The following is a 12,821-nucleotide window of genomic DNA, read 5'->3' as shown; positions in this document are numbered from 1 at the left end:
ATTGCAATACATTTAGTCTAGAAAGTAAGTATTGCTGTCATGCAGTTTCACTGGAGAAGGGAATCATTATTATAAAGCACATTATATTTATCTGAAAACCTGAGTATTGTCATAATACTGTGAGATGCCTTAGCATAGTCTGATTGTAGTATTCTTTAGGCAGTTGAGCTGCTGAAGCCAGGGGGTGTGCTGGTGTACAGCACATGCACAGTAACACTGGCAGAGAATGAAGAGCAGGTTGCCTGGGCCCTCAAGACATTTCCTTCTCTCCAGCTTCAGCCCCAGGTAAGAGTATTTTTCTTTCTTTTATATGATCTGGTAAATGGCAGAAATAAAGCATGATGATAAACTTCAAATGTCACACAAGGAAAAAATATGAAGTAAAACTTCTCAAACACTGTAAGAAGTAAAAATATTTCTCTAATGAGATCCTTTCTGGAATAGTCATAGAATATTTATATGTCCTGGCAAAATTTTTCCTCTTTCCGTTTTCCTTTATGTTAAAGTGGCACAGCGTTTGGTGTATTTTTTTTTTACGTGTTTATTTCTCTTATGTTGTTCATGTTTCTGGCACTTTCAAATTTTCCCTTCCAAGCCCTATATATTTCTGATATGCCAAAGGTTGAACACTTTTCATATAGTACATCAAAGTCAAAGCAGACTTTAAATCTCTTTGAGATTTCAGAAAACCAGTCAAGGGAGGGTTGGGGAAGGTAATTCAGGATTAATACTTTTTTTAATAGTTTATTATATAAAAAGCTTAATTGTTTTATGCAGCACTAATCTAACTTTTGGTTATGGTTTTTATAAGAGTGTATAATTCAAGTTTTAGCTTATAATTTTTATTTTTTAAAAAGATCTGTTTTTATTGAAAAGTCAAATTTACAGAGAGGAGGAGAGACAAAGATTTTCCGTCCACTGGTTCATTCCCCAAGTGGTTGCAACAGCTGGAGCTGAGCTGATCTGAAGCTAGGAGGCATATGGGTGCCAGTTGATGTCCCAGTTGTTCCTGCTTGTGTCCTGGGAAAGCAGTCGAGGATGGCCTAAGGCCTTGGGACGCTGTACATGTGTGGAAGACCTGGAGGAAGCTCCTGTCTCAGGATTGGCTCAGCTGCACACTTTGCAGCCACCTGAGGAGTGAGTCAGTGGCTGGAAGATCTTTCTGTATGTGTCTCCTTCTTTCTGTAAAAATCTGACTTTCCAGTAAAAAGGTCTAAAAAAATAATTCTGGATCTTTTGCAGTAGTGGTTTCTGAGAATCATCCAATTTCTTATGATTCCATGATCTTTCAGATTAGTTGTTGTAACCTTAATTTATCTATCTTTCTGCTTAAATTTTTTTATGTATCTCTAATGTGTTCCCTTATAGTAAACAGAAAAAACTACAAAAACTTATCAGTGAAAGACATCTTGTATGTGTAAGGAAACTCTTTTGCAGTTTTGGAGAGAATGAAAACCTTGGATTTTGTCTGTTGCTTTCTTGTTAATAGTTTTCCATATCTTGAGTGTTTCCTGTAAGGCAAAAACATGATGACACTTTTGTTAAGCCTCAGAAGTGAGCATTTAATGAGAAAATAGGTTTAGGTAAAGTTACACAGCTGAAATGTGACAGAGCTGTAATGTGACACAGATTTCATAAACAATCGGTAGGTATTCGAATTCACCAGGTGAACATGTGTTACTGCTTTCCCACTATACTGCCTGGAAGATGCATTCCACAAAAAGAAAAGCTATGCAGTAATTTTTCTTTTTATGGAATATGTATAGTTGTCATTTTGTTTACTGATTACAGGATGCACACCCATATTTATTTATTTTCTTCAAACAGGAACCACAAATTGGAGGAGAAGGAATGGTGGGAGCTGGCCTATCGTTGGCACAGTTGAAACAGCTGCAGCGATTTGATCCATCTGTTGTGCCATTCCAGGACACTGACATTCATTCCCTTAGAGATGCCAGAATGGAAGACATGATTTGGCTGGCCAATAAGGATTGTATAGGCTTCTTTATTGCAAAGTTTGTAAAATGTAAAAGCACATAGGAGAGGGATCCTCAAAATCAAAATGCCAAGCATTTGCTGTCTGTTTTCTTCTTCTACCCCCAGTGTTGAGCCAATCCAGTGCTGACATGGTTGCTAAGGAAACAGAAAAGGCTGCCAGTGGTTTCACAGGGATGAAGAGACAAACAAGGGCTGATGTGAGCCTACATTTTGTGTTCTTAAGAGAAATATCTCATTCTGGGTTACAAACAGTATAATGAAAAGATGCCTGTACTTGTCTGGAACATATTTTCATTTGGGATCTTGTATTTTAAATTAATAATCATAATTTTTAATATTAAGATATTCCAAAAGGAGTAACATTAAAACATTTCATGTGTTTATAAAAAAATTGTTTTCTGTTCTCAAGTTCTGAAGCTATATTTCCCTAAGAATTCATGGCCTGGGAAGTTTTAACGTTTTTCATGTGCTAATATCTGTGGTAAGTATTTTGTTTGACTTTTCCTAAATATTTGCCAAATCAACATTCTTTCAAAGGAAGTCTAGACTTTCTCATTATAATAGTCTGCCTTCTCTTTATTGTGTTTTATGCTTTCAAACTAAAAAGTAAACAGGATTTTTTAAACTTGTAGATTGAAAAAATGAGAATATACCATAGTTTAGGTAATTTTCATCATTTACTGGAAAACATAATGCAGATGATGAGAAAAGTACCCTCTCAGCTGGAAACTGGCTGTCCCTTCCATCTGGGTCTCGCTGTTACCCTAACACTTTCAAAGGATACCAAAGTCATACAAGGCCACTCTGCCTGCAGTAGAACAAGACAAAAAAAAAAAACATTTCATAATCAGATCTGAATTGAGACAAGTTGGAACACTGTTCAAAAGAGAATGACCAAACATCCTCTTATAGTAGCCAATGTGACTGCTTTAAAAAATTCTCTCTATAGATACAGAGATATTGGTATCTATAGAGTGGGCGAGACCTGGGCTTCCTTTTTTTCAGATAAGATCTTTTGAAGTGTCTATTAATTTAATAGTAGTTTGAAGTCTTGCACATCAAACTTTCATTGAAATCACACAGAAATGATTGGGAACTGGGCATATAAATGGACAGTGGTGAACACTTGCCTGATATTTTTCCTGTTTCATGAATTATTTCCATAGTTCTGTTGATAATAGCCAGAAGGTTTCTTGGATCAGGTAAGACCTTTAAGTGGCCTCTTACTTTTAGTGCAGCCTTTTTGGATCACCATATCTTTCTTTGTTCTTATGCATTCATTCTAATTTACTAGCCATGCCCCCTAACCCACCCTGTACTTAAGAATCATCCTCTAGGCAGAGAACTTGTGTTTTCTGTCCACTGTCCTCCAGCATGTAGTTCATACTTACTGTGAGAGAAGAAATTATTTGAAGTTCCCTAAGATTTAAGTACATGATTTACTTTAAATTTCTCATTCTGCCTTTTGTCCAGGAAATGTCTTTTAAGAGAAGCACTGCTTACCTGGGTATTTTTCTTTCCAGGGCTCAAAATACCTCCTCAGACCTTTTTTTTTTTTTTTTTTTTTAAGAAACTCCACAAAGCTCAGTGCTCACTGCTAAGCAGGGATAAAAATGATAGAAATTAGCCTAGTAACACTGTTGTAAATTGTTGATTAATGCCAACAAGTATCAGAATAAAAATAAAGCTAGCAAAACATAAAAACTTTGTCCTTCTCATTTTTAATTTACAAATATTTTTCAGTGGATTTCTTTCCTTTAAAAAACTAAGCAAATTGAAAATAAGACACATACATGCATGGACATTTGGCCCAACAGGTGAGGTGCCCGCCGTGTCAACTTTGGAATACCTTTTTTGATTCCTTGCTCTGGCTTTCAATTCCGAGTTCTTGTTGGTGCACATCTTGTGAGGTAGCAGATGGTGACACAAGTAGTTGAGTTCTTACCATTCATGTGGAAGATCTGGATTAAATTCCTGGCTTCGGCTCTGCCTAGCCCTGTCCTGGCTTCGGCTCTGCCTACCCCTGTCCTTTGTCAGAGTGAACCAGTGGATGGGAGCTTGTTTTTTTGTTCCCTCCACACGTGCCTCAAATTTTAAAACATTAAGCACTCTTAAGGAATATAAAAATACAATGAAAAAATCAAAATGGAAGAATGCAAATGGGGAAAAATTGTATCTTTTAGCATTTTGTGTTGACATAGGTATTTTTATGAAACAAAAACCATTTAATAGTGCATTTTGTTTCAGAACCCTGTGTCACATTTTCCATAGCTATAAATAGCAAAGTGAAGCATAAATAGTTACAAATGAAAATAAACCAAACACCAGATTTCAGAAGCATTAGTTCCATATTTTCGGAGTAGGGGAATCTTAGTTACATAAGTTGAATGTACCCAGGAGTATTAGTGTCACCTCAGTATGCAAAAGAGAAGCACAAAAGTTAAATTTGTCCTCATCAGGAATCTTCACTTTGAAAATTAAGGAACAAACAAAATTCTAAGAATGAATCAAGATTGTTTTGCTTGTAAAATGGGAGATTATTCTGTAATTCAATTCTTAAATCTTTTACCTACCTTATGCCATCTTTTTTTCTTTTTCCAAAATTAGACATGATGGGAAGATTACTAATGTAACATCAAGTGATTGGCATTGCTGGTAAGGAAGATGCTGCACGGTATGTAACATCCTCAATTCCAAGAATCACTTCTAAGATGTCAATTAATACTAACAGTAAACAGTGCAGAAGCCAGCTCTTTATTTTGTATGAATGACTTTAAACCAGGTTTGTTAAACAGTTCAGTGTGGCTGACAGTGAATGTTGTTTAACAGGAATGCATAGCAGACCATGTTAAAATGTGGCATTGTCCCAAAATACAGTAAGACTAAGACATCCTACATTTAGCAGCACCTTTTTTGTAACAGTAACTTAAATAGCAGTAAAGAAAGAGCATAGGAAAAACTTCAGTGGATATGACAAAAACATAGACCTAGTAAGTACATTTCCAGCATTTTCTAAGTTGACTGCAAAAAATGATGATTCTGTAACTTTAATAACGAGGAAGAGTAAGCCTTTGCTGTGTGAATAGACTATAATTTTACATTCCACAAGTCAGTAACTATCCATCTGTTGTAGGGATGATTTCATTTGTAAAGTGATTGCACAGTTTACATACATGATCAGCTGTACAGTTTTCATGTATAGATGTTCTCATGTGAAATCCTTCAATACAGTTGTTGAGGACTACTCTGGTTTTCATTAACATTTTCCACAGTAAAGTGAAAAGCTAAGACTATAGATATAAAATTATAATTTGTAAGCACTACTCTTTGGGATTAATGATAGCAGCAAGTAAGGTAAAGCCAGTTATCTTAAGAATTTAAATAATCCCTAAATCCTTAATTTGGATAACTAAATGTATAGGAAAGCGTGTTGATTGGGATATAATTTCCCAGTATTATAAAATGGTCAAAAATGTGACTCTTATATTTAATAAGCAGTAGAGTGCTAATTAACCATTTCTGAGGCATATTTTTCATATATTCGTTGCTAAAACACTATTTGTAATTCAGTTTTAGAACAGTTTTCTTGGGAGTAGGGGAAATGGGTTAAATGTAAAACAGTTGGCAAGAATCAATCAAGGAAGTAAAACAGTTTACCATCACTACTGTCCTGTTAAATTAGTATACAGATCTAAAGTAGGAAATGATAGGCATTTTGCTGGGACAAACTTCCAATGCTAGGTACCGGCACACCTAATATTGTCCTGATGTCACAACTAGACAAAAGTGTACAATTGAGACATAGAAACTGTTTTCCCCTCAAAATAACATGACAAACTTCGTACAGCAGTTCAGTGGAGGTGTGGAGATAGCATGTTCCCGTTTCCTCATTAAAGTAGTTGTCTAATATATGAAAATTCTTAACATTGTATTCATTTCAAGTCACCTATTTTGTCCTGATTACTTCTGAATAACAGAAACTTTGGTTATAAGAAGCACTTCTTGGGTTTGACAGACAGTGAAACAGTGAGTTGGCGGTGGGAAAGAATAAGTAGGGAGATGAACAACAGGAATAGGCAAGGTTAGAAAATAAAGTGGGAGAAGTTATAAAAATTTATTTTCCTATGAAATAAGTCCACAAGCTGTGTAAACGTTTCTTGCTAACAAATACTCTGACACACAAAGATTGTACATTTCCAGTGAAACACTCACAGTACAAGTTGCCTGTATTTTTACTCTCTGGGAGCAAAAACAAGGACCAGCGCATGAATGCTTTCCTAGTTACTTTGGCAGCAAGCTTCCTCACATTCCCTGAATGCTTGATGGATTGTTAAAGCAACACATAACACAAATACAAAGCTAGGTGGCTAAACTCTAGATCCCAATCTATCATTTCATTACTCTTCAGCATTCCATTTCAACCAGTCACTCGTGCACTCTGACATACAGACGCACACGCATGTGCATACAGCGGGTTCCGGCTCATATATTCCAGTGCAGTGACTATAACAGACACTAGCTACTAAGAATGTGTTTGTCACAATTAGTGTGAACTGTATGGAGTAGAACAACCTTTGGAGTTTGGTGATATTTACCTTAATTTATGGTCAAAAGTATAAAGTTACAGGATGGTATAACATTCAGAAATCAATTATTTTCAAGTCAAGCAGTCACACGTATTTACAGTATGTACAGACTTTCTGTTAGATGGGAATAGGTGTCTAGACAATGTTATTACAAATTTCCTGAATGTGGGTATTTCTAGTCCCTGTAATTCATAAAGCAAATCTGCTGACTTGGCATTAAGACTCTAAAATAGTGAGATCAAACTGATTATATATTATATATAATTATAATAAGGTGTTTGCAGAAATAACATTTACAAACTGTCTATACAGTACACAGTACTAGTACATAGAAAATAGATTCTAACTTTATGATCCGCTTTGTGTAAGGCAAGACTGAATCTGTCCCCAAATTTAGTCAGCCAGAGGTACAAGCAAAAAAGTGGTCCGTGAATAAATGAATATGCAAATCAGGTGTCTGGGTATTAGAAAATCTGGGAAACAAATTCCACTTTATCTGTGCTGATTCTGGCTTGTTGATGTGTCAACTAGAATTCTTGAAGTAATCATGGTGGCAATAGATTTTGTTCAAGTGGCAGCTACCCAAATCAGTTTGAGTTTGTGAATAATTCAATATACAACCAGAGGACTGCAGCTGTACCAGGCCAATTTATATAGCACTTACAAAAGAAAAAAAATATTAATACTCATTTCATGCTATTGCTATTTAAGCAACAGCAATACAAAATACACAAGACAGATCACATGATTGCAATGTAGACCTCAAAGATTTTGTTTGAGGTTCCCTTATACAAGACTTAAAAAAAAAAAAAGGGCAAAAGTCATTGGCGGATGTAAACATCCCTGTTCCACTCCCCAGCCTCATTCCTTTTTTTGGAAATGACTTCTCCATCCTTGTCACAGTAGCGATCCTTGGATTTATGACGGCTGCGTTGTTTGTTGCACTCATTGTGGTCCTGCTCCCGATCTGTGTCCCGGGAACGGTGCCGGGTCTCTCTGTGTCTGTGGTCACTGCCTCCATGGGCCTCGTCTCGGTGATTGTGGTCACGATGTGGGGGGGCATAGTGGTCTGTGTGTTCATGGGAATAATCTTCCTTTGGCTCTACGTAGGCAGAGTCTCGGCTCTCCTGGGTTTCTGAATCAAATGTCTCTTGCCTGGAGAGTCCTCGGCTGGTGCCGCTGCGGTGGTTGTGGTGTGGGGCTGAGGAGGAAGACCGATGCTGGGATTTCTTCACTGGTTCCAGGCAAGATTCTTCAGCCTGGGAAGCAGAACGGGCAGGAGCCGAACGATCTGTCCTCTGCTCACCTTGAGAACTCTGGCGGCAAAAGGAACATACACATTAATCCAGATCCTTGTAAGTAAGAAAGCTATCCTCGGTCCGTTGCCAAATTCTTCTGATGTTTTGTGGCACTGATTTGGTTTGCATTCTGAAGTGCCCAAAACAGTGCACACAGTGACTTTTTTCATGATCCAGGTAGCATTTTTTCACATGTTCTTTTGTGGTTTAAATACAAATGCCAATATTTCTGACTGAAGATAAACATTCATTAAAATCCCATTGAATAAAAATAAGCAGGATTTTAGCATTGGCTTAAGGATTAAGAAATGCAATGAAAAGTTGAAATGTTTAAATGAAACAGTGTGAAGTCAGACACTGAGACCTTCATGGGTGCTAATACGATCCTCTGAGAAAAGGCAGAAGACAAGACAGTTTATTACAGTATCCCCAGGAGAAAGGCTGTCATCGTACCTGATACAGCCACAAGTATGATGAAAGTAACCTGCTGATGGCTGTATCCCTCACACCCAGTGTGCTGCCGACTATGTAGAAAGGTCCTCTACCTTATGGAACTATGTAATTTAAAAATGTGTGTGTGTGTTATATCTCCAGTATTTTTCTGTTGTCAGCCCTGTAGTGTGGAAAGAACTGTTAAGTCACTTGTAAAGTTTGTCACAATTTAAACCAAGTATACCAGAACAAGTACTGCTGTGGTTCTCAGGACAGGGTTGTCAGTTTCTCTATGAAACTTCTGAAATCTCCCCTTACCTGTGAATTGGAGGCAAGGGTGGGGCTGACAGGCAGAGTTGATGTGGCTAAAGTACGGCTGAGGAGAGGGTTGGGGAGACTGCTGCTGGGAGGATGGGTGGCCTTCCAGTAGGCCTCCAGATAGTCGGCAAGGTGCTCACAAGCATCCTCAAGCTGGTTCTCATCCAAGATCACATCAAACAGCTCCTGCAGAGACAAACACTTCAGGCAGCAGCTGTTCCTGGGTGAAGAGGATGCATCCTTTGTTTATTCCTGCTTATGGGCTCCTTGTCTGTTGGCTGGGTGAGTTTATACGTGTCTATGTACCTCAAACGAATGTTAGCTAATTACAGTCACTAGACAGTGAGCATAACAGTTCAGGAAAATTGTTAGTGAAAAAATAATGTGGAAAAGAGACTGAGAAGCTTAATTTAGAAATTAGTGAAGCAAGAGTTCAGCCATCTGATGCAGCTGAAACCAGATTTTGACATAGTTTATCTTGAAATACTGATAACTTTCTGCAATATCTGCACTTAAGCTAATTTGGTTAGCAAAAAGTTTATGAAATTGTGCATGTTAGTCTTCAGAAAGTTAAAAATGTGTTTACCTATAAACTTATATATGTTTTAAGTTATTTATTTGAAAAGTGGAATGACAGAGATTTGGCTCATTCCTCCAGTGTCTGTAATGGCAGTGCTGCTTCAGAAGCTAGATGCTATTTATATCTTCCAGTCTTCTACATAGGCAGCAGCAGTCCCAGGTACTGGGGTCATTTTCTACTGCCCTCGTAGGTGGTTAAGAGGAGAGCTGCGTCAGAGGTGGAGCAGCTGGGAGTTGAATTGGTTCTCCTGTATTGGATACTAGTGTAGGTGTAGGTGGCAGGTTAATTTGCTGTGCCAAAAGGAACATTGCCCAGAACTTTTTAAAGTATCATGGTTTGTAGAGAATGGATTAAAAATAGGATGTATTCACAAGAATGCAGTTTGAGGGGCTTGTGCCTTCTTCCCATAAGGTTTTGGTGGGAGTCCTGGCTGCTCCACTGTTTTCCCAGGAAGATCTAGGTTTAAGACTGCGTGGGCTCCTCTATATGTGGGACTAGATAAAGCTCCTACCTTTAGCCTTGCCCAGCCCTGGTGGTTGTGGCCATTTGGGTAGTGAACTACAAGATATAAAATTCACTTGAAAGGCAGAATTACAGAAAGGAAGTCTTCTAGCAGTTATTTTAAAATTGGGCAGTTTGCTCCAGTTGGTGAGAGGTGAATAATAAGTCAATACTAGGGGCAGATATTATGGCATGTGGGTTAAACATCCCAAAGGGAATGCCGGTTTGAGTCTCCGTTGCTTCACTAGATCTTGCTTAGTGCTAATGCACCAGTGTAGGAGGCAGCAAACGGCACAAATACTGGGAACCTCTTGCCAAATGGGCTATCTAGATAGAGTTTCAGGCACATGGCTTTGGTTGGCCAGCACTGACTGTTGCTGGTCATTAGGACATTAGGAAATTAAAGCAGCATATGGAAAATCTGTCTCCACCCTTCAGACCCATGCAAATAAGACAAAATCAAATATATCCATCTTACAGATGTTTATATTAGCTAAAGTGAAGTCATTAGTGAATACACTGTGCATTTTTGAAAGCATCACCATTATCTAGGTTAACCATGTAGTAAAAACACATGACGATGGAAGGAGGCAACAAATACTACTTACAGTGACCAGGATTCTCCCATGACTTTGTTTTCAACATATTAGATGTGAGCTCTCTATATGCATTTTACGGAATATAAAGATAACTTACCGGAGGACACTGAGCCAGTTTATCAGCTGCTACCATCTGGACATTAAGGTGTTTTGCTTGAGATTTCCCTCGAGATTTTATTAACCTTTGTAAAACCTGAAAATTAAAAAGCATATTATCAGTTCTTTTCATGGTGGACTATTTTTTTTAAGATTTATTTTTATTACAAAGTCAGATATACAGAGAGGAGGAGAGACAGAGAGGAAGATCTTCCGTCTGATGATTCACTCCCCAAGTGAACACAACGGCTGGAGCTGAGCCGATCCAAAGCCAGGAGCCAGGAGTCTCTTCCAGGTCTCCCACACGGGTGCAGGGTCCCAAGGCTTTGGGCCATCCTGGACTGCTTTCCCAGGCCACAAGCAGGGAGCTGGATGGGAAGTGGGGCTCCCGGGATTACAACCGGCGCTCATATGGGATCCTGGCATGTTCAAGGCGAGGACTTTAAGCCGTTAGGCCACTATGCTGGGGACACTAATAGTTTTTAATAAGTAGTTGTAAATCTTACGCATTTGCATTGTGTAACAGATAGTGCTCAGGTGCAAGCTGTAAGCATGCACATAGAGCTTACTGTTGCTCCTAGGTGTTTGTCCCTTAGCTCTCCTAGAGGTGTGTGAGTGTGCTTTTTTGTTTGTTTTTTTTTGGTACATGTGTGGAATGCATCTAATTTCCATATTAGAACTTAAAAATAACTTTTACAATTTTTTTTGTAGGTTCCTGCGTCCACAGAACACAATGAAAATCTGCTTCTAGATTTGATCTGCAGTGTGTTCTTAGGGCTGAAATATGTGAAGAGAATTCAACATTCAACAGATATAAAATTATGCGCAGTTTTTGATAGTACGCTAAAACACAGTAAACGTAGTTCATCAAAAGCTAGTTTACCTTGGTGGACTCTTATATTTACTTTCCTTCTTCTGTCTTGAAGTTCCAGTGGATCTGTTATGTGTAATTTATAACATTTTTCATTGATCATTTGGAAGATGGTTCACTGAAATCTTAAGATGTTCAATATACTGCATTTTACATTATTAAAACATCATGGACATTGTGAATATGTTCAGGGCAACTTTTATTGTCATTGTTCAGGAAAACATCTGTAAAATACTCAAGTGTGTTCATGGCAAGGACTTTAGCTGCTAGGCTATCGCACCTGGCCCCTAATGTGGCTTTTCAAACTGTGCATTCATAAAGGCCTAACACCTATTATAGCTGGAAAGCAGAAATAAAACATATTCAAGTATCAACTGCATCTCTACTTACCTTAGGAGAAGAAATCTTCACATATACTATAATAGGGGCCAAGGAGGTTTTACTAAGTTGAGCTGGATGGTTAATAGTGTCTGCATCAAGCACTACCAATTGCAGCGTCCTTGCAAGTTCAAAGATCCTTTCAATTTCACTCTGAACTTCCGCTGTGAAAGGTTAAACAGAGTTCAATTATTTAAAGAACAAAGTAAAATGGTACTATTCAATGAAAGTCAGATATTATTATTGATATTTATCTGCAGAATTTAAAAGTGGCATCCTTTGCTACTTTTTTTTTTTTTTTTTGCTGTGGGAGAAAAGAATCATTTTCCCCCACAACAACTTAATAATTTAAGGAATTTCTCCCTTAACTCAAATTTTCTTCTGCTGAAATAAAACAAACAGGTGAGACCTGAAGGGTGCTTATGACAGATTTGTCCACAAACACTTCTTGTATTTCTGTCTTCATGTTTTACGAGGGAGGTGACCATCTATCAGAAGCAAAAAAATCAAAATCCAAATTGTAAAATGTTTAAAACAGTTACCATCAAACTTAAGATTTATTTTATTTTCTTGATTGTATAGTCAGATTTACAGAGAGCTGCTTCACTCCCCAAGTGGCCACAACAGCCAGAGCTGAGCTGATTCAAAGTCAGGAGCTTCTTCTGGGTCTCTCACATGGGTGCAGGGTCTCTAGGCCTTGGGCCATCTTCTACTGCTTCCCCAGGAAAGGAGCTGGTTGGGAAGTAGAGCAGCTGCAACCCGAGCCAGTGCCTATATGGGATCCCAGCACATGCAAGGCAAGGACCTTAGCCACTGGACTACTACACTTGGCCCTCCACCAGACTTCTAATACTTCACTTGGGTATCAAGAGAATAGTGCCTACTGCTTAAGAGACCCTGTCAGAGTTGTAAACAGCACTATTCAGTAGAATTACTGCAGTGACAGAAATCTCTGTGCTGCCTGAAGCAGCAGCTACGAACTACATGTGGCTGTTGGGCACTTACTCTATAGCCAGTGTGAGTAAACAACTACATTTAAAATTATTTAGGAGGCTAGAAGCTATTATCCAATGTAGCATAACATGTAGCTTTCAAATCCCACTTTGTTCACCAAAAGTCAATTCTAGAAGATTTCTTCAAGCCAGCAAATTTGACTTCAGAATA

At 38.2% G+C, this 12,821-nt stretch overlaps 2 protein-coding genes across 14 annotated transcripts in view; one reads left to right on the top strand and one right to left on the bottom strand.

Annotated features, from left to right (window-relative positions):
* NSUN6 (NOP2/Sun RNA methyltransferase 6) overlaps positions 1-3,661 on the top strand; it is a 50,336-nt gene extending 46,675 nt beyond the window's left edge. For both annotated transcript variants that reach the window (XM_040967921.1, XM_040967922.1), the window contains 2 exons: positions 160-285; positions 1,828-3,661. In XM_040967921.1, coding sequence (XP_040823855.1) covers positions 160-285; positions 1,828-2,040 — 339 coding nt within the window. In that variant the 3' untranslated portion in view covers positions 2,041-3,661. The remainder of the gene's footprint in view (positions 1-159; positions 286-1,827) is intronic.
* Positions 3,662-7,133: 3,472 nt separating this feature from the next.
* Positions 7,134-12,821, bottom strand: part of CACNB2 (calcium voltage-gated channel auxiliary subunit beta 2) — a 331,302-nt gene continuing 325,614 nt past the window's right edge. For 6 of the 12 annotated variants that reach the window (XM_040967832.1, XM_040967830.1, XM_040967831.1 and 3 more), the window contains 4 exons: positions 11,670-11,821; positions 10,410-10,505; positions 8,633-8,818; positions 7,406-7,900 (listed from right to left, as the gene is read on the bottom strand). In XM_040967832.1, the coding sequence (XP_040823766.1) occupies positions 7,406-7,900; positions 8,633-8,818; positions 10,410-10,505; positions 11,670-11,821 (929 nt within the window). Of the gene's footprint in view, positions 7,901-8,632; positions 8,834-10,409; positions 10,506-11,669; positions 11,822-12,821 lie in introns of all 12 variants that reach the window. The other 6 variants (XM_040967829.1, XM_040967834.1, XM_040967828.1 and 3 more) reach the window with 5 other exon arrangements.

The sequence above is a fragment of the Ochotona curzoniae genome, unplaced genomic scaffold (assembly GCF_017591425.1).
Source record: "Ochotona curzoniae isolate NIBS_2020 unplaced genomic scaffold, NIBS_Ocur_1.0 scaffold_4683, whole genome shotgun sequence".
NCBI lineage: Eukaryota > Metazoa > Chordata > Mammalia > Lagomorpha > Ochotonidae > Ochotona > Ochotona curzoniae.
The sequence above is the reverse complement of the archived record's forward strand: the minus strand, read 5'-3'. Positions and strand labels throughout refer to the sequence as shown.